Raw genomic sequence first — 22,974 nt, forward strand, 5'->3', positions numbered from 1 at the left:
AAAAAAGGACTTGCATAGAATGAATGGATGTAGATCGGAGACATCATGATTGGCCAGTCATCAGCACCTTTAAATTATTTTGCATTTCCCAATGGGAAAAGATGCAAATAAGGAATGCCACTGCAATTCCCCCCCTTAATCTTTCAACAAGCAAAAATATAAACACAAGCCTTTCCACAGTTATTTCTTACACACTCTATATATTTATACATTAAGATATTCATAGGCTAATTGTTATCACAGTCATGTGCCTTTCATGAAAGTCATATTTTTTTTTCATCAAAATCCAGCCCTTGGCTGGTCTTTACTAAAAATTTAACTTAAAACGGGTTTATTTGTGTTTATAACAACAATAAATAGGTCATAGGCTTTTAAAAAGTCTTGCTCTGTATTGCAAATAGAAGAGAATGACCACAAATACACTTGAGCTTATTCCTTCTCCATTATTCCTCGTTGCAGAGCCTTGTATCTTCACAGAGCTCAAAGCTCAGTGTTACTTCCAAAAGTCCCCATCAAAACATGGTGTAATATAGTATTTGTTTGTAACACATGTATTAGATTATCAAGGCAAGTGAATCATGTTCGGCATTGCCTTCCATGTACCAGGTGGGTGTGGAATGAAGCTACTGCGAAAAAAGCAAAAACAAATGTTTGCCTTATTTTTCCTGTGTGGCATCAACTGTATAATTTTGATCTTACCTTAAGTACAACCTTGGTACAATTGCCATCTTTTCAAAGTGCCACTTTTTTCTCTCTCCTGTAAAATATCGTCTTTTGGTCGTGCGAAGGGGGAAGAAGATCCACTTTCTACATGAAGACATGGTGGTGGTGTCTTTCCTTTTTGTTAAGTCTTTTTTTTTTTTAGAAAGTTTCACATTTCAGTCAGGGGTCTGATACCTACAGACTGTGTCCTGTGCTGCAGTGATCGTCCAAAGAAAAGGGATGTCTGTTGCTGGCCTCCGTTCCAAGCGCCTCTGTGTTAACTTTGGTAAGCCATGTTGGCATGAGACAATGGAGAGTATGAGTGTTTGTGGGGAGGAATGTCAGTGGCTCATGGCGTTTCACTTATAACAGACAAAATGAGCTATTGGCCAAATATAGCAGATGATTGGGGGTTCCTACCTGTTAAGGTCTGACAGGAGCCCAGCTAAGCCATCACTAGTGAGGCGGTGTTAGTACATTCAGTGGTACTATACTGCTCCTCTAGGGACGCGTTGAAGAGGTAGAGGCCCTCAGCGGCTCTGATTGTCTTACTCATAGGGACCAGCGTTTACATTGAATTCTGCATTTGTTGAAAACGTCTTTTCAAATAAAAAATAATCTATGAATCGGTAAGACACTTTATCAAACATTTTACGTAATGAAAAACAGTCGAAACACTGGTATACGTTACCAATCTTTTTATGCAAAAATCAGCTGTTTGATGAACACGATGAGATAAAAGAAGACAGACTGAAATAAGTGCCGTTTGGTTTATAACCACAATTAACTGCTGTCACCCTTCTCAGCTCCCTCAGAACACAGTACGTTTGTAACTGCAAACAGTATTGAATATAAGTTTCTCTATATACAAAATGGTACATTTATATACAGATATAGTGTGAACATGGATGCATTTTGTGCAGGAATGAACTGAAGCCAATACATTCAGACATAATGATCACTGTGAATCCTCCTTTACTGTTTGACTCTACAGGTACTGACTGACTTTATAAAAAAAAAAGTCAAAATGATTCGTTGTAAACAATTTTTGGTCAGCAACCCAAGTCATAGAAGCCTTGAGATAGTGATCAATACATTTTTTTCTAGTAAATTTAATTCATAAATGGTTGGGGTTATAAGTTGCTTCCAGGACGACGTCCTGTTTCTCTTTTCAACTCTGTCGATATGCTGAGAACAACTATAACTGGCTACAAAATGGATGAAGGCCATGGTGAAGGAATGCTTTGATTGTATAACCAAAAATGTAGTTATATATTAATATATTCCTAAATAATGTATTTATCTTTAATGCATTCTTTAGAAAACTAGGGTTTATAAAGTTATTCACAGTATTTTTTCAGTATAGTTAGGTGCTTAGGATGTTTCTACATGAAGAGAAACTGGAATGAACATGAGCTATTCAGATTTGTGTGCGGGAACAGACTAAAATAGGCCTCGCCGCACAATGGCTGATTGAGTCTTATCATTGACTACCCCTCAGATGTTCAATCTTGCTCGCTTGGGTCTCCTTATTCTCAGAAAGTTGCGTCTTTAAGACAATGGAGGGAAGATAATGCTGCACTTGTTGGCACTTGAGGATCTGAATATCAGCCACATTCGCTCTCACATTCTTATGTCCACCTTATTCTGGTGTAAAACCAAACCATTCTCTTTTATTCCATGGCTAAGCAAGACACTTGTTAAAAGATTGCTTGAACGATACCGTGACCTGTTCAAGAGATGACAGACTCTGTGTCTGCATAGAGTAAAGGGACATCTAACAACAGCATTGCCCTGCTTTTCTGGATAAATGTCAGGTTTTTACCCTGGCTTCCTCATTTTGATGTACAGTATGTGCAGAATGTGAATGATTAGAATGACATAGACAGATATGACATGGGCCCACTGGTGTACTTTCTGCTCCACAGCTCTAGACTGGCGCTTCTGTGGCCACCTGTGTGGCAACTTGTGTCTGGCTGCTTATGAGCCTTTTGCTTTTTGTTGATCTCCCACGGGAAGTCCTCGATTGGAAGCGGGCTGGCGGGGCTGCCTGACCCCTCTGGCGTGGTCTCAGGAGTTCCCTCTATGATCTCAATTCGAGGAGCTGTCATTAAATCCATGATGCTGAATGGTGCTGGCTCTGGTTGGCACATCACTGACTTGTCCTCTGTATTCTGTCGAATGGACCAACTGGAGCCTGCTTGGATTCCGATGGACACTCTGTCATCAGTTTGCGTGGTGCTGTCGCTGCAAGGCTCCCGGCACAAAGTCCACATATTGTAGCACTGAGTAAAGTTGAAGAAGTTGCTGTTGAAAGTTTTGAGTTCTCCACAGACATCTCTACGCAGCTCTGCTAGCTCATAGCGCATCGCCGAGATTTCATCCTTCCACTGCAGGTTGAAGGCAGCGACCATGTTTGCGGACTCCTTAAAGGCCTGAAGAGCCTGTGGGACCGGCGGCTCAGAGGTGGCTATGGGTGAAGCACTGGGGACCCTGTACGAAGGAGGCGATGCCGGCGGGACGGAGATGGCTGTTACCGTGGAGCTAGTACTGTGCTGGCTGCGCGCAGCAGCAGTTTCTCTTTCTAGCCTCTCCAGCTCCGCATAGGCAGAGGAGCTAGCACCATCATCATCTTCTATCATGTCGTCATTTAGTAAGGATGTCCCATCCACAACATCATATCCCTCTGGAAGAAAAATGTAAATGTGCAAAACAGAAGGACATTCAAGGTGAAAGGAACAGCTGGAGCGTGATGTGTACTAGTTTCTTAACTATAAAAGAAACATATATCCATGGAAAACATACAGTATGTGAGTGGCAAGTTCCAAAAAAACACATGTCCAGATATATTGATTTCCCATTTGAGTCTAACAATTGAAGGGTAATATTATATAGATCAGTATCGGCCATGTGAGTATGCCTGCACTGGAGTTGAACCATTCATAACACCTTTATTGAGGTAAATAACATGTATTTAGTTTTTGTTGTAGAAAATGTTTTTTTCAATGTTTTATATATTTGCTTGTGTATCATAGTGCTTCTTACATAAAATGTTACATGGCAAATGTTCAACTTCGATTATGCATGGGTCAATAAAGAATAAACCTTCACTCATTAGTTTCTTTAAGCCTTTTGCCTGAAAGATTAAACTCACATACTGTAGGCTTCTGGTAAAGTTTTTACACTGCCTTCTCAGTCATCTCAAGGCTTCTTTCCATCTTTTCACTGCACAGCACAACAAAAATTGGAATTAAACATGAAATACATCAATCATTATCAAATCATGAATCCATTTTCTGAGAACCCCTTTTCTACGAAGTCTATATATGTTGAAATTTGTGCCATTTTGTGCGAAAGAAAAGATGTAAAGGGTAGTAGAAGAATCACAACCCACTGGGCCAAGAAGCAGATATGAACCCTATTGAACATATCAGGTCCAAAGTGGCTGATTAGACCATGTGGAGTCGTAAATAACCCGGTAAGGGGAGGGGTCACCCCTGCCCCCGTCGGGGCTGCACCAGGGAGAGGCTGCAATCCCACAGTCAAAGAGAGCTGACAAACTCAATGCCAAGGGTTAGACTCTGCCACGTGTGGCCTTAAAAAGAAGTCCGATTTTCATGGAAAGAAAAAAAATAAAAATTTACACATATACAGCAGATTGATGCTGTTTCCACAAATGATTGGAGACGGTGGCAATGCGATAACAGTCAATGTGCTATTTTATGGTTGCGACATGGAAACATTCTGGAACGTTTGAGAAGTACATTTACACTTACATGGTGGTCTAAGAACACTTAAAGTAGTGACATGGCAAACAACTCACAAAAGCCAGGATCATCACTGTAATGAATTTCCAGAGATAATAATGTTTTGAGAATAGAAACGAAAGCGCCTGAGCTTTTCTGAGTTGTTTGGAAACTGTTTGCTACTCAGCATAACATAACGAGGTATTTCTACCAACTACATATAAACTCTATGCATCAATTATAATTTTTTTTGTTGTTTTTATTGAGAAGGCAGTGCAAAAACACACATATACATAGATATATGTATGCGTGTCAACATTAAAATACCTGCAACAATCATCACTGATGCCTCCAGTTGTTCTTTCCCCCTGGTTATCCTTCAAGAGCTTGGATGGTCAAATGGAGAGGGGTTTGCTGCTCGTCTGCCCTATGGAGCATCATGGGATCCCTTCCCCACTCAAGGGCCCACTAACCTCAGGGTTTGATTCATAAGCAGGTTACAGTTTTAAATATAAACTTATGCTGAGAACTAACGTAGAAAATAGGATTACGAAAATCACTGGTTTTAATCTGATAAAGTCTTTCTATTTAACATTAGGACTACTATTTGTTCAGAAAAGTACAGAAAACAACCAAGGGACAAGTTTTGTTTACAGTATGGCTTGAATGGGAGGTGATTGTACTGTGTAAAGCTAATCACCATCCAGGGAACCCTTTCTCTAGGCTGCTGTAACCTTATCTGACAAGCTGTCATTAATGCAACACGCTAATCTTCAAGATATATTGTCACAAAAAAAGTGTACAATCAACTGGTTGTGTTAGCCCATACAGAGCTGACAGATTTGAAGCAGAGAGCTAAATGGATAGAGTTCAGCAAGTAAGACAGTGGGATTGGAGAACACTCCTTTATCCTCAGTACTTCTGTCACGTCGAGGAAAACGTCGATTGAAACCCAATTGAGGATGAAAGGATTCCAAAAAACAAAACTCCAGATTCAACAAGAAAACAAAAACAACAAAATGAGTAAAAGTCTCCAATATTCAATTGACAGAAAAGTGTACAAAAAGCAAAGTCCACGTCAATGTTTAAAAAATGCACATAGTTAGAAAAAAATTGCTTCAATAGGGTTCATAGCTTTACTCTTGCAGGCAAAACACCAAATACACTGAGTGGGGGACTTACTGCAAAGACTCTGCTTGCACAAAGAACTTACAGTGCTTTCTTATAAGGGACATATTGCTTGCACTGTGTTGCAAAAAAACCTTGAAGTCAAAGCAGGGTTTAGCTGAAAGTCAAAAGATTCTACACAATATTGAAATATATTTCAAACATGGTCATATAGTAATTATAAATGGAAATAAGAGCTATCAAATAATCATATATTTGCTCAATTGGAAACCTGCTATTTGCATTCACATAACCTTAGTTATTTTGGAGTTCATGCAACACAATACAACAATACTTTTTAAAGGTTGTGCTTTTCAAACAGAAAAAACCCATAACTGCACAGTCCCTTTGTGCAACCAGCATGCATGTGTGCATGTGTTCTAGTCTACAAAGCTTGTTGACTTACCTTGAATTGATTGCTATTATTTATAAATTTGTGTGTCATGAGGTCAATTACAAGGTCGGTTACAAACTTGTGCTATGTTGAGACAACAGAGCAGGGGGAGGACAGGTAGAAGATTTTTTCCAGAGTATATTCACTCAAAAATATTTCAACACTCTACACCTCCCCTGCCCCTGGACCGTGTCAGACCTCGTCCCTCGCTAGGTAACTCACACGCTTTGCACAACACATATATAACACCACAGTTGAACATGCTTAGGGTAGGGCCTGTTGATCTTAGTCATGCCATGTAGTGTAGCTGTGTCGTGATAATGTGTCATGGCCGTGTTTAAAATGTGACCCTCCCACCCTTTTTTCCTGGGTTACAGCTTGGCAACACCACAAGTGACCAACCAGAAGCTCGGCTAATGATGCATGAATCGTGCAAGGAACACACAAGCAGGTCCACCTAAACAATTTGGTGTATGCAGTGGCAGGAACAAACACAAGCACACCGTAGCTCCGAAAGGAAATTGGTGGACTCAATCAACGTGGCATCTTTGAAGCTCAAGGGTTCCCCACTGTACATATGTAGGTATGTCCAGTTGTGCGCATGTACAGAATGTATGAAGATATGTAGACTAAGCCCTCTCTCATTTATGGGGGGGAGGGGATTGCTTTACCTGTTGTGGATCTGAGAGTTGAAGTGACAGTGGAGGATGTCATTGAAGGCAAGCAGTCGTCATCTTGGGAATAACCAGCCTGAATTGCACGGAGGTAACTGTGGCTTCGAGTGCGGAACGAACCAGGCAGGTCCAAGGCCTCCATAGCCTGGGATTCTACTTCACTAAAAACGGACTCGCAAACTGACTCAAACTGGCCATTGATCTCAGTCTCACTCACCTGAGAGACAAAAACAGGAATAGCAGTCCTTAATTTTTCCTCTTCCTTTCTCTTTCTCACTTTGATTCTTCCCCTTTGCACAGCAAATATGAAGGAGTGTTAGCATAAGGAAAGGCCACTGGCATTTTTGACTTTCAAATGAAAACATGTAAGATCAAATGAAGGGAAAAAAAAAACAAAAAACTAAAATAAAACGTGCAATTTATGAGAAAAACATTCTTGAATATACAGTTTGTGTGATAAAGCATCCAAAATACCACTATACTGTGTGCTGAATTCTCTAAATAGGAAGGGAAAAACAAAGACTGCAGGCTCAATCCTTCGTGCAGGCTAACGAGTCTGACATTTTCATTAAGTTGGTCTACATGACAAAACATTTCTGTCATATTCATTCCTGGCTTTTCTAGTCATTATGTAACTTGTGTAGTTTGGGTAAAAATTGAATTATGTGTCTGTATGTGTCTGTATGTGTCTGTATGTGTCTCTAACACGGTCAATTAATTGACTCATTTCCTTTCAGAATACCCTTCTGTAGAGCTTATTCCAATTTAAATAATGTGATTTAGCTTTTTCTTATTACTCTACAGTGTATTCTAAAATATATATTTAAATAACTGAGTTTTATTAATGTTCAAAGACATTTTTCTTATCTATAAAACAGGAGTAAGCTGTTTAAATCTCTCTTCCTGTTAGTCCTTGTTGACATAGAGACTCGGTTTCTGTTTGTCTTAGAGATCTTCTTACTGTAGCAACCACGTCTTGTGCCACGATGGAGGTCCAAAAGAGACTTCCAGAACTGTATAGATTCATAGCAGGACATTAAAGAGGGAGGTACCTGCAAAGGTTGGTGTTTCATGTGAGGTTAGACAGAAAACTACAGTGTCCATAGGCTGTAAAATGTACTAAAGTAAGTCCGACTCTTGTTATCAGATGTGTTCTGTTTATGATCTAAATATGATGGAACAATGCCAGAGTGATCAATCATGTGTTAGTGGCCTATACTAGACACCAGGGCAAAGAGATTAACAAATTATATATATATCATTCTCATGTATGTACAACTTTGCTATGAAACATTAATAAACTAACTGTAAATATACGACTGGAACTGGTTAAAAAAAATGTATATTCCTTTTCTGAAAATATACTCAAAATATCCTCTTTCTAAAAAAATCACATGCACAAAACTGTTTCTACAAGCTAAAAATCAGCTTTGGCCCTTCGATATAAATGCTCATGTCTCTAATATACAGTCCATACAAAGACTCCAACATAGGGTGTCACATCCGTCTCCACAGGTCGCCTCTGTGCGATGCATGTTTGAGACTCACCTGGCTGACGCAGCTAGCCTGACTGAGGGTGCTGACGGCACGCATGTAGCTCTGGTTGCGAGAGCGGAAGGGTGGGGGATGAAAGGTGGTGGCAGGGTCCAGCGTTACACTAGGGTGGGGCCGCAAATCTCTTGTTTGCAAGTGGTAGCCGTGGCTGAATAAGGACAAAAAGTGGGGACAGAAACGATTTCACATTTGAAAAGGCACAAATAGAGGATCACTGGGGCTGAGACCACCTCTCTTTCTGCCTCCCCCTCTTCGAACCAGGGTCTGTTTCTTGCCCCCTACCCTCTCCTCTATCCCCTCACCCCAACTGGCCAGCAGAAAAGCCGCCACATCTGAGTCTGGTTTTTGCAAATGTTTCTTCCAGTTAGAGGTAGATTTTCCTTTCCACAGTTGCAAAAAAATTATATGCTTGCTCATGTGGATTTGTTGGGTTTTTCTCTGTTAAAAGCACCTCATGACTGTGTTGTATTTCAGGCTATATAAATAAAGTTGAATTGAATTGAATTGAATTGAATTGAATTGAATCGAATGTTTGCAGGCAAGCATCCATTGGAATGGCATGTGTTATGAAATTTCCCAAAATAAAACTGCATATCTTCCATCCCAAAACTGTATTGACTGTACATGCTGGTCCTGGTTCTTAATAGTGAAACAAGGGAGGTCTAAGCTGCTATACTAAGGTATTATAGCATCATCAACAACAAGATAAAAAAAAATAACAAACAAACAAACAAACAAGGGGGCCGTTTTGTTTGGGGACAAAGGCAGACGTGATCAGAACCCCGCTGAGAAGAAGAACAAAAATAGCTCTCAGCACCGAGCAGCAGTTGGGATGACGGATGCACAATGTTTTTCCAGGTTCACAGAATTAGGCCATATCTAAAAGTCACACTGCCTGTAAACAAACAGCCACTTATAACAACTAAATTAAAACAAGCTGAGCAACCACGAGCTTATTTGCCATGTGGGCATGAGCCACTAGCAGCCTCTAAATCCCAAATACCATCAAGAAACACCCGCACAATGTCACTGTAAAGTAATTTAATAGAGCTTGAGAGGTTTAACATTTTTGAGAAATGCAGGTGTTAATGCTATACATCTACCTCGATGTATTGTAACACAGTCCTATTGTAGATTTTTCATTGGGGAAATCACGTCTTTCCAACTGTTTTCAAGTTGGATCTTTTCTAACAATGCAGTCAAGCTCTGCTGCTAAAAGTGTTTGTGTACTGTGTGAGACCCTGAAACATTTTCACCCAACACAATCTTTGTTATTCACTCTTTCCAAAAAAAACCAAAATGTGCATTTTCTGAGTTAACAAATGCACACCTCAAATCTCACTAACAATCAGCAAATTAGGTATCAAGCCATCGATTTGGCCTCAAGTACAAATTGTTGTGCTCTTGCTGTTAATCAAAGTGTACTTTAAAAACCCCTGTGAAATGCACTGCAACCTTTTGCATCATGCACTTAATTTCATCATGACCCCTTTGCATCCATTAGTCCTTCAGTGATGCCACATGGAACATGGAAAAATATCTAAATCGACGCGGTTGTGGTGTGAGCTTGGCCTACCTGTGCGAGTCTAAATGGGGTCTCTGCATGGCTGATTTAAGGACAAGCGCATCAGGTCGGATGGCCTTCTGTGGAGACATCTTAGGGCTGCTGTCAGAATCCCCACTTTCATCATCCACCTCTCCCATAGCTTTAACATAGCTGCTGCTCCGCATCCGCCGACATGGGATCTCCTCATCTTTGTCCCCCGGGTATCCACTCCACTCATCCTGGGGGACCTGTGGAAGATATACACACACACACATACACGTTATGCATGTGTTTAAACAAAATGCAACGCAATTAGGTTATATAACTCGATTGTTGTGATCAGAGACAAAATGCCAGGGTTGTACAGGCTTGTGTATGTTGGATTTCATTTGCAAGTACAATGGGGCCCAATTAGCAGGCTCATTCTGAAAAACATGTCAGATGAGTAGTTGGATGAGCTCTTGCTGGATTTTCTCCCTCAACACAAATTGAAACTGGTTCACATTTCTGATCTTAGTGTCTCTGTTTCATTCACTGCTGAGCTTCACCTCGAAAATTACTGTGCAAATAGAAATCAGACCCAGTGGTTTTCTCCAAGTTCTCCACTGCAACCATGAGGAGGCGTTCCATTTCTTTTACAAATTAAAACAACTGGAGAACAAAATAGTAGCTAAAGCACAAAAACTGATAATTATGGAGTAGCGCAACCTTCACTGATAATACCAGAAAAGTTAAAGTCTTTATTCATGTGTCTTGTACTTGCTTTATGAAAAACATGTTGAATTTTCTCCCCGATGCATTACGACAGTCTTTCACAATGAGACCTGCTGTCAGGAGTGGGCAACAATGTCTTCAACCTTGGACAGAAGAAAAAGCACTTTGTCTAGTGTAAACGACAAAGACCTGGGTACCACTGTTTATTGTCCTGATACTGGCTTGATGTCCCTGTCCTTTCCCTGGTCTCTCTATTAGTGGGCGGTAATAACAAGCGGTATTGAATGCAGTGAGCAAGCTGGTTACATCAACAATAACTGGAACCTATTGTGGATGTAATGTACAGAGATAGATATATTGACAGTCTTATAAAATTGTTAAGTTGACACTAATGGAAATGTTGACATATTATGAGGTGTTGCATTGATTGGCACACTGAGGATTTTTTTTTTTAAGAAATTATCTTTGGATCTGTTTCATCTTGTGGTTTGTTTCCTTGGTCTGGACTAAGCGATGTGGGATTATCGTGGTGGTATTTGTGCCAGTTCAAAACTAATGATTGCTTATATTTATGTATGGCGTAGGAGCAGATAGGACTCAACTGCTCACATTTGGAAAGCTATTTTGCAAGAACATTGCAGTTTTAATGTCTGTCTCATCCTGTGTTTGTTCTCGTATGTCTGTGCTGTGTTGCGTTCGAGCATCAAGCCAACTGCACCAGAGTCTGTTTGGAAAATGACTTGACACCCACTGCTCAGCAGGAGTTGGTTCAGTTGTTTGGTGCATGGCAGGTTCGAGGAGTTGCGTTCACACTTGTTTAAATGAACCAGCACCAAGAGAGTAAACACACCAGCTGATTTTATTGGAACAAAATCTGCCAAGTGCGAACACACTCTTGATAAGCGCACAAGAGTTCCTGTGTTTTAGCAGAATATCTTGAAACTCTTTAAATATGTATATTGTGCAGGACTGACTCACAGAGCCACTGTTTTATGGTTTGTATTGTGATATTCCGCTAAGTCCTGCCAAAATTCAATCCACTGTCAAGTTTACCAGTTGGCCTAAAGTTATTTCACAAGGTCAGCACTTCAGTATAACTTTAAATATATTCACAGGTTGTGTTTTCATTCATTAATTTTTATTAGACAGTGCTTAGATGGAGGAAAACTAATCTGCACCACTGGCTGAATTGCATCAGCACATTTTTGAAAGATGCTCAAATACTCCTTCATATCGTGCAGGATCATTATTCAGTTGAATGGTAGGCACGAAATACCCTCTTTTGAATAACACCTCATATTTCAAATTACAACGAGAGCATCTTTGATTTGTTGATTTTTAGGAAGAAAAAAAGTGCCCCCACACATACACATGTGTATTTAGTGTCCGCACAGCAAAGGCTACCAATTTTATATTGATTGGATGTGGAAACTTTCAAATTGACACTATAATTATTGTATGACACTCTCTACTAATGCAAAATCATTCAACAGCAATCAAAAACATTTCTTTGTCAAATGTTATAAAAGCCATATGAATTGACATGAAACTGTGTTCATTCTGATGACCATAACATTACCTGGCAAAAGAAGGGAGGTGATACTTGGTTTTATCAAAATATTGTCACATTCATTCTCAAATAGCTATAAAAAGGAAATCTTCAAAGCACAACTGTATGAGAATTAACATGGTGATTAAGAGATAGTGCAGTAATTACTGTGTGTACTGTTTCATATGTCTACATATAACCTGCTTATGTACAGGAAGTGAGTGGGTTTTAATTAGAGTTTGAAGTAATACGAATCAACATAGAGTGCATCCAGTTTAACCCCCAAAAAGCAATTACCCTCAATGTTCTTAATCACTATATTGAATCCAGTCTTTTTACATGAGCTTATCTGACTTTGCTCAGATCAAACTGTGATTAATAATCCCATATTCAAATTGCTCATAGAGATCTAAATTAGCGTTTGTCAGAGATGCCCTCTAGTTTTCTCCTTTTGAAGTGAAGGATTTACGTTGGTAGTGTATTATGTATTGAATGTCCTGGCGCTGTTCTGATCAGGCTTGTAACAAGTACAGTGGAGTCAGCAGCCGGTGCAGCTCTCGCTGTTCTCCCAGCGGACAGGGCAGTCTTAGCACTTGGAACAACAGCCCTGGGCACTGTCCTTAATACTCTGCCAGTTGCTCACTTTACCCTATCATACAGCTTAGCTGCTTCTCTGACACAGCAGCTGAACTATTCTCAGAAAAAGGCATGCCTGGTACACACGTTTTAGCTTGAAGGTATAGAAATGCTTTCTTTTACTACATCTTTTTATTTTCTTTTTTTTTTTTTTACCCCCCAGACCAAATATTCTCTGTGCCTTGACATGATGCTCATCTTCAGGGTAGACAGATGAAGACCAGACTACATAGAGTTGGCAAGTGGGAAAAATAGCTGTGCATTGCTAATAATAACAACGACTTACTGGATTCCGCCATCATCAATCTAGTTTCTCTCCCCAAATATTTCTGTAGTCAAGATAAAAAGAGTTGAAGCATAGAGTCCATATGCTATAATAACTCTCCTCTGAATCGAAAGCAAAAATGACGACGTTGGAAAAATGAATGGCATTGTCATACTACAATAGACGTCATTGTTGTGCCGAGTCATCTTAATAACAATAAGCACATAAAAAATAAAAAGCAGCAGTTTCCAACTCATTAAGTAAGATACATGAATGCGTTGCAATAAAGCCATCACACACAAAGTGCAATGTGTGTATTTATCCTCTACCATGCAGCCTGAAAACAGATGAGTTTTGCATTAAAGGCAACCACTGTAATAATAATAATAATAATACATTTCATTTGTAATGCACTTCACATTTGGTAAACAAATCTCAATGGAGTAAAAGAATCGTTTCCTTCCGATGTGCAACTGTTCATCATTTGAGGATGTGGTTAACAAGGCACCGAACACTTATGCAGGCAGAACACTCGCTCATTAGCATTCCCTTATGCTCATTTGATGCTCTTCCTGAAAGTGCCTGTTCAGCTGTGCCTCAGCGGCAGCCCCACTCACACACTGTTTCACACAAACATAAGTTACTATTACATTGAAGGTATTTTGAAACAAAAACAACCTTGAAATAACACTTTTTTTTCTCTCTCTCAAAGCAGACAGTGATTCCATATCATCATGCAGGTGATGTATAGCTGTGTTTTGTTTTTACTACAACATATTCTCTTGATCATAAATGTATGGGTCCAGCAATTTTGTCTCACAGTATGCAAATTACCCACTGAGATGAGACGGGAGTTGTGAAACTAAAAGGAGTAGACAAACTTCTAATATTTCGAGTTTTGCCTTTCAATCTTTATACAGTTAGAAAAATGAAGATACTGTCGTAAAACAAACATATGGATAAACTTAGTGTGCTTTATTGAATATACACTCAATCATTGAAAAAATGTCTGAATTGGGTCTCATTAACTCCAATTGATAACTTTATAGCTCACAGTTATTGCAACTGAATTACTGCTTGAGGGCGTCTTCCATTTTTGCTGCATCTATCAATGTTTTTTTTAAGACGTTTATAGTAACACTGAAGTATTTAGTGACAGACTTGAAGCTTTACATGAGTGTGACCTTGCTCTTGTTGGATGAGAATGTCATCTTGAAGATTTAACATCTGTTAAAAGTAGATGATGTCAACTGCTCCCCAACACTAATCTTCATCACAAGTTAACATGGTTCTGAAGGACCCAGACGTCACTGAGACCATGAGGTCTGCAGAGATCTTCCTCTCTTTTTTCCCATGGAATAGAGCTCTCACTGTTGACACGCTCAGAGCAGAATGAGCCCATGTGGCAGCTGCAGGGTCTTTGCCTGCTGACACATAAGCTTGTCAAATGCCAGTGAGAGAGCTTCTTTACTGACGAGATTCCCGTCGCTACCAAACAAGAACAGTTTGTATTTCTGTGAGCAACTCACAGCATCAAAATGTATACACTGGGCTAGTGGCCAACATGTTTTCACTCTCCAAGCATGAGCAGGGATGCAACTTGAGTGCAAAGAAGCTATTTATACAGTTGGATGACAGAAGTGCCATTCTTTTTTTTCTTTTTTTTAACAAATGGAGATGGTTGTGTATGGTTGATTTATCATATCCAAGACAGCATGTGACAAAGAGCCACAGTCAACGCTGATCCACTGACATCTATTGTTCTGCCTCTACTCCTAGAGAAGCTTTTGATTACCTGCAACATGCTTTCTATAGAGGACAAAAATACCCTCGTTTACTAGAACTTCCTCCTAACTGCACACAGAACATTTTTCACCTCTTATAAAACAGACTTATAAAACCACACTGAGACCAGAGATGTTCAGGGAATTCAGAAGTGTGTTATTTTTGCATTTATCTATGTTAAAATGCCTTGGTTTATTGATAGAACACCAGATTTTTTTGAAGTTGCACCTTTGTTGTTGAGATTTTACTTGAGAATAAGTCTGTAGTTTTTTTTTTATATATATATATATATAAAGCAGAGATTGTGAGCTCTAAAATGAAAAAGAAACAGGGCATTTTTATCTGCAAAACTATTTTTGGTACAACTCCAAACATGAAAAATACAATCTCAAAGACTATTTTAAATGATGTTTTCTCCAGAAATGTGTTTTACAGTCAGTTTATAAAGTGTAAAGAAACCCATTGTCTATATTTGTGAGATAGTCTCAGGTAGTTTTACAATCATTGTGTTCAGGCTCCTTCCTTGAAAAATCTTTTTTCTTTTTTTCAATGGAATTTACCAGATGAAGGCAGAATGAGAAGCATATAAGTATCTGAGGAGGCCGAGTCCAGGTTGTAAATGCCAATCACTTTTGCTCTTTAAAATCAAATCATACACAGTCATTATAAACTAAAGCCTACCACATACTCTATAAATAGAAATTATCTCTTTATTCCAGGCTGTGAGAAAAGAAGGATGTCATTTGTTTCTCGCAGTCTTGTATTGGTAGTTCTCAGACCTTGTTCTCCACACGTCTGGACAACATATTTGTTTCATGTGTTGTTTGATTGGTCAGAAATTTGATGCAGAAAATGAACATTTCACCTCCATTCATTTTACTTCCATCTCCCCCTGGAGTTCTGCACTTTGTTTCTTGTGAAGTATGAGATCATGAGAGAACAAACAAAAGTCTCTGTTCTCAAGGAGCATTCAACTACCTTAAGAGGACAGTCGAGAACTTTTCTCCGGAGGCTCACTCACATAGCCCACTTTGTCATTAATGTCTAATGGTGTCTGATATTTCAGAGTGACTCATATTTCAGGAGGCACTGAAATCATTGTCACCACCTTGCTAAGGCAGTTAAACATATGATTTTTAAGCTTAGTATTTAAATGCTGCAAAGGCTGTGAGTCACTGTTAATGAACGCATCTGCTCAGTGTTGAATATTAAAAATAAAGAGCAATTACATCAAATGTTGCTGAAAGCCCAGACAGTTGGCTTTTGCCAGTGTTTTGGAAGCCAGTACCTGTGGCTAATCAGCTGTAGAAGAGTCCCTCAAAGTGTGAGTGGGAAAGCACAGGCAGAGGCTGGGAATGAAGTAAATTCTAAATCAGTCCAATTGCACAAGCTACAACAGCTCCAGGTGAAAAGCGGATGTTAAACACACCAAATGTTGGTATCTCTAATGTTGCAGTTTAGCTCGGTGCTTTCCACCATGACATTGATCCACTCAATTGAGCTGTGTGTACATCTCAGTAGACAGTAGCTCCCCGAGGAGACCTCACAAAAGGAAATCCTGGTTAAATATATTGACTTCTCACTCTCCTGGACTCTGTAATTGGTCTCAGGCGGAAAATAATGTTGAAGTCCAAATGCTTTCTACCTCCATGGGGGGGAAATGGTTATTGATCTCAATTATTATTACTTATTTGTCTGCTATATCTTAAAAATTGGTGATAGTCTGTGATTTATATATTATGTGCCATTGACATCTATCAGTAAGATCTCATGGGAAAAGATGCATAACAAACACAACACTTGTATTACAAGGATCTGAACTCGCAGTACTGTAGAAATATTTGAAATTCCACACATTCATGATGGTAATACCTTTTTTGTTTGTTTAATAGGTAGCTATATCCTATAAAGATATTTATTTGAAAGATGTTTACTGCTCTCATAAAGAAATTATTCCAGGTTTTAATCTGGTTGGGGGCTTTTCCATTCCTTTTGCATGTTCTTGCTCAAATAGTCAAAATAAATTATATTTGAGCTGGACAGGTGATGGTACATTGTCTGAACGTGTACCCTGCCTTTGTCTCTAGTCATCTGTGATTGGCTCCAGCAACCTCTGAATTAAGTGAAATTGTGATAGAATATAAATGGGTAAGTTTTATTACTATTAATATAGTTGTTTGAAATATACTCGGTTTACCCATAACAGGATCTATTGTTTTCATTGTTTGTATGGCAGCTCAGTGCAGAATCTCTTTTCTCAAATTTCATACAACAAATATTTTTGGTGGGTAAATTGTTTCAGTTCAGTTTCCACTGTTTGGGTATTTTAGTTTTTTTTCTGCCCTCTTTTTCTTTTTCTATTCCATACTAACACTCACCAGTAAAGGCAGATGGTTGCCACCTCAGTGTAATTCTGCTGGTATTTTCTTCCTGGTAGCAAAAATAACCTTTTGTTCTGCATTTTTTTTCCTATGGTTCTTCATGGGGGATTTTTTCACGAGATTCTAACTTGTGTTATAATTGGAGCAGAAATTAAGCACTTTTACTCAAATTTAGCAGTGATCAATTGATTGTGAAATGCACTTGGTCCTTGAATATTAAACCCTCCAACAGTTTTGTTAGATCGTGTTGAGAAAATGATCACTTACCTGCAGATAGTGACATGTCCGCGATGACTTGAGGTCTGTGTGCATCATGGGTTTATCTAAATTAAGCGATGACTTCCTGTAGGCCTCCTTGGCCTGGCTAACTGTTAATGTCGACCAGGAGCTCCTCTTCATAAACTTGCCCTCAGGTGCCATGGCCATGCTCTCGCATGCTGAGCACTTGACATCGTTGTTACTCTTCGAGGTTTTGAGTGACAGGTCTCCAAAGTGGTGGCTGTGCATGGAATCTGGGTAGCAGTGGCTGACGTGTTCCCCGTGGTGCCGCGACATGACACTGGGTGTGCGGTAGGTGCTGTCACTATCCAGGTTGTCATCTGAGCTCCACCAGCCGCCTGAGCGGTGCTTTCGCTCTTTGCTCTTGCTCCTCTTGCTACCATGTTTGGTGGAGTGATGGCCATGATGGTAGTAACCCCCTGATCCACTTCCTACATCGCCCTTTGTGCCATTCATCTTGGATGAACCCTCCAGGGAATGCGACTTGGTAAAGAGCTTCTGGACAGAATGAACGAGGTGTCTGATGCGGCCAGGACTCTCACTACGTTGCTCAGTGGTGGTGGAGGTGCGCTGGTACTGTAATGTGTGGAAGCCATCGCGGTGGAGTGGCAGTTGTTTCTCAAACTGGTCCAGTAGGTTAGCGGGAAGGCGGTTGCTCTTGGTGCCAGCGTGGTGGGAGGAGGCAGCCGCCGCGGCTGCGGCGGCGGCAACAGCCGGCGAGGTGGCAGAGGCTGTGATGGCAGCGCAGTCGTCCCGTGTGGCCGAGTCATAGTACTGAGAGCTGTAGTGCATTCTGGGGAAGGTGCTGCTGGAGATGTGGTCCGACGCAACGGGAGGGGCAATCAGGACAGGGGACATCATCATGCAGTCAGAGTGGATGGAGCTGCGTGGCGAGTAGCGGTGGTGGAAGTCCATCGGGCAGCTCTCTGTGGGGCTGAGCAGGTAGGATGAGTGGCGGGACTCAGAGCCATGGTGAGCGTGGAGGTCATGGACATGGGGGTCATAGTCCAAGCCATGGGGTAAGGGAATCTGGTGCTGGGATCGGCTGCCGGATAAGCCCTTCATGTTCCTGGATGGAGGTAGGCGTCTGCCTTCATCGACCTTTCGAGACGGGGACCAAGATGAAAACTTCTGGTCTGTTAAAGAGAAAGCAAGGGGAAAAGAAACAGGAAAAAAAGCATGAGATACTCTGAGAAAAATACAGTCAACATGTTGGTGGGTTTCTTTCTATCCAATACAAAATTTCCATAAGATACAATTTCTGAATGAGGGTTTCCTGATGACAACTCAGCAGTTAAACATGTCCTTGGGATATTCCCTTCATATCTATCTATACATCTATGTGACATTCATTCAATGTCAGCATCTGCAGGCTGATAAACTTTGTTTTGTCTGGGTAATAATCAGTGTAAAAAAAAACAGTCTATGCTGTTTTCACCACAGCAAAAAAGACCTGCGGGGCTTTTATTTCTTATAATTCAGGTGCACTTTTATATTACGTTTATAGCTCTACTTCAGGTGATATTTGAAAACCCTAAGACATGAGCCATATTTTTGAAGACTCTGTTCTGTCCTAACAGTTTACTACACAACATTAACATGCTCTTAGTACTTCCTGAATCTATGCCTTTTGATATAAAGGCACTGAAAAAGACTGACAGCATCATACTTTCCATTTTATTCATCCCGCTTGCTCATAAAAAGGCCTATGGTGGTTGGATAGCCACAGAAACCCAGAGTATTTCAAATTGCCACCACTCTTTTTTTTTCAATACAAATTCCACAGTCCTCCACGGTTCAATCCATTCTTATTATCAAGCCCCTCTATTCAGTCTGGGCTTTCTGCATTGTGTAAATCAAAAGGCCCCATCTGTAATATAATTCCACACTCTCAGAAAGAGCAGACCCTATTTTTACACTGTTACACTACACATGAAAGGATAATGATTTGTAACTCACAAAGGCAGTGTGTAACTACAACACATTAACCTAAGTTGTTAACCTCCATGAGGCTGACTGAGTTAGGTGTTAACCTGAAGAATTAAAAGGCTAAACACCACAACAGCTAAACCACTTTCAGTAATGCATGCGTGCTCCTGTACTTCATATATTTCTGAACACATTCATGAACTGAGGAATAGATTATTTTCATATTCTTATCTGAAAAGAGAGAGGGGGGGGGTGCTTTAATGAAAAATTTGTCATTGACTGCTGGTTATTTCAGGAGCCATATGATATAATTTCTTCCAATGTCAGTTTTTGAGAGATTTCTTTGGTCTGCTTTGAATTTTTTGAAAATGAGTCTGCAGATAAAATAAGATGCCACTGAGGCTCTATTAAAACACAGGTTTAAGTTGTTGATTTATTTTATTTTTTTACATTGCTGGCTTACCAGAAGTTATTCCATACATCATAATTTTTCTGGTGCAAACCAAACTGGTGAATCTATGAGAAATTATAAATCTGCAACTTGCTTGACCTCATTTGGGCTGATTTTTTAGGGGTGGGGTTGGGGTTATGATAGTCTGCGTATTCTGTATTGCCCAAAAATATTTGGTGTGATTTTTAATCAATTCTGTAAAAGTGTTTCAGAACATTTTTATTTCTGTAAAACCAAAAGCAAACACATCGCCTGAGAGTAGAGCAGAAAGAGAGTGAAATGTTTACTGTCATAGATTGTTGATAACAGCAACAACTTGACAAAAATGAGAAGGATCAGCACAAAGTTAATATCTAACTAACAAGGGTTTCTATTTACGACGACCCTTGGAGGAATATTTAAAGATCGATGCACTGTTCCAAACATCTGTGGGACTGGTGCATAAAAGCAGGACAAATCTTATTCACTTTCACTTCATCAGATCATAAACAAAGCTCAATCGGAATCTATGTTATGACTTAATAAACTTTTTTTTTCTTCCTTAGACAGAAAAAAACATAGATAGCTGAAGAATGTCTTAACTTGTAGCTCACACTTTCTGTGTTACATTTAGTTTCTGATTAAAACCTTCTATGACTCATTTCATCCAATTCATTACAGGTTTTGTAAAAGCAAGTGTTATTGGTTTGTAAAAGTCATCCCATATGAAAGTAAGTCTGATTCTCTTGGCAACTAGAATCTGTGATGAAAGAATCATTTCTGAAGCCCTACAGTGGAGTTAGTTACAAAGATAGCTGAACACCCAATTATTTTGAGCCGGATGTGCACATCTCTGGGCGGCAATCACAAAGAGTAACACATTTTTCTTGACTTCAAAGACACTTTTAGGTGAGACAGTTTGGTAACTTCTCTGTATGAGGTCAAAAAGTTCAGAATAACATCCTCTGCCTGTCTCTGCAAGATGATGCATGAAGAATACAGTTTTTCCTTTCTGTCTGTGTCTCCTGTATATATGGAGCCCATATACAGTTGAGAATGGGAACACATTTATCAACTTTCTTTGATTATCAATGCAGGGAACAGTAGTTTTAAGGAAAAGGAGAAGTGACCTGCACTTCTTTTTAGGAAGCCTTGAAGTCTTTCCGGGAGTTTTATAATTAGAATGCAAGAGCTGGAGAGCTGCTGTGAGTCAACATGATCAATTTTTGTGAATTGCGTGAATAGTCCTACTTAATGTTAAGAACCATTAATTATACTGTCTGGCCTGCTCATCAGGCCACACAGTAATGTGATGATTTGCACTCTTGCTCTACAATAATAAAAGTATACCCAGTGTGATGTTGAGCTCTTGAGCATTTCTGTGTGTTTCCATCTTCTAGTTTCACTGTGTTGAAGTGGCAGCCTGTCTAGAATGTACCCTGCCCGCACACAATGTCAACTCGACATTGTAACTCCTACATAACCTGGATGAAGTGGGTATGGATGATAGATAGATGGATGGATGGAAGGATGGCTCAACAAGTGTTCAGATCCATGCTGATGTCATAAGAACATGGCACAGTTGCTACTTTGTCTTCTAATCCAATTGCAGATAATCCATGGATTTTAATTGAGCTTTTTCTAAATGTTTTAGTCAACAATATATTATTTTGTGCGTTGTTTTTTTTTGGTCTGTCTTTCATACTTCAACTGTTCATTTCTTGACCTTGATGACTAATCATCTGTAACTTATGAAGCCACAAGAAGACATTTACAGCAGGCAGGACTTGCTAAATGAATGCCGTTATTAATAGTATCTCTCCTCCTGTTAAGCCTCCTGCATAACAATTACAGCCTACATGTTACCAGAACATGATAAAAGCTGTAAGGTAAACAGGGACGCAGCGATGTAGCGCCTTGAGTGCGTGCCATTCCCCTGTAATTAATTACTTCGAGTTCTCTGCAGCAGGAAACCCCAGTCTGGAACGGTGCACATCGTCTTACATAACATTTGGGATCTCTGATCTCACACACCATTTCAAAAGAGCCAGAAATAAAATACACAGTTGTCATGGCAACCACATCTAAAAAAAAAAACTGAAAACTGTAACAGGATTTTCAAGGTTGTTTGGGGTAGATCCCACTGTGAGGGGGGGGTAATGTGATACAGACTCGTTACTCTTGACAGTGTGGTCTCATTGCTCACAGGAGTTAAAGATACGATGCAACACTAAATGACCAATTGTTTTAATTAAAGTCGAAAGAAGACAGGTTTTTAACCTTTTTTTTTCTTCTTTTTTTTTCAAAACAGCAAGAAATAATTAAGAACATGTTTAGTTCTGATTATGGATTCAGAAAGCAAATTTGATTCAGATGACCTGTACAGTCACAATGAGTCTTCAAATTACAGAAGGTCAAAGATCACGTTTTATAACACTGGCTTCAAAATGTAAAAGCAGCTGGGAATACCGAAACATACAAGTTCAGAAATGTACTAATTTACTATCTAATTTGATCAGGGGGAAAAAAAACATTCTGATCACTAATTTAAAAAAACAAACAAACAAACTGTGGAATGTGTTGCAAAGTTTGATCAAATCCTGAATATTGATTTCACATTAAAAAGGCATTGCTGAAGACATTGCATTCAACCATGTTTGGTGGCTCATTTTGTCTGTCTTAGCAGCTGTTTCACTTTGTTGATTAATATTAAAACACATTGCATCTGACAACAGCAGGATATGGAACAGCATTGTGACAACTGAGCAGTGAGTTCAGTACAAGTCTTTTTCTGGATCTGACTTCTTTTCAGTTTTGTGATCACAGCTCTTGATTCCTCCCAGGTCCCCCGAGCAGTCTCATGAATGTATCACATTGAGGTAGATGACATCAACTGGGTACCAAAGCCATAATGTGTTATATTAATGCTAACAGTGTTAATGACTTCACACACGGGGTGTGTTCTTGTGTAATGTCTGTTTTGCACATAATGAAAATAAAGAGATGAAACACAGAGATATCTATACTTTTGAGTGCAATGTTATATTTTCAGGTAATTTTCTTTCACATATATATATTCTTATTAATATGAGTCTATATACGATTCTATGCTGTGTTTGTACCATGGCATGGTTTGTCCAGTTACATTGTGATGTGTCTGTTATAATTTAAAAAGCAATGTCCATATTTCTTAGTCTTTGTCACAATGACCTTGTCTGAAGGG

General features: G+C 39.5%; 1 protein-coding gene across 1 annotated transcript; it reads right to left on the reverse strand.

Annotated features, from left to right (window-relative positions):
* Positions 1–2,573: 2,573 nt before the first annotated feature.
* dlgap2b (discs, large homolog-associated protein 2b) lies at positions 2,574–18,457 on the reverse strand (the record flags this gene model as incomplete). The annotated part of the gene is made up of 5 exons (XM_080513614.1): positions 2,574–3,388; positions 6,681–6,900; positions 8,232–8,385; positions 9,814–10,031; positions 17,381–18,457. The coding sequence occupies 5 exons, from the start codon at positions 18,455–18,457 to the stop codon at positions 2,574–2,576; spliced, it is 2,484 nt and encodes an 827-aa protein (XP_080369740.1).
* Positions 18,458–22,974: the final 4,517 nt, after the last annotated feature.

Source organism: Blennius ocellaris (assembly GCF_963422515.1).
Source record: "Blennius ocellaris genome assembly, chromosome: 18".
NCBI classification, from domain to species: domain Eukaryota; kingdom Metazoa; phylum Chordata; class Actinopteri; order Blenniiformes; family Blenniidae; genus Blennius; species Blennius ocellaris.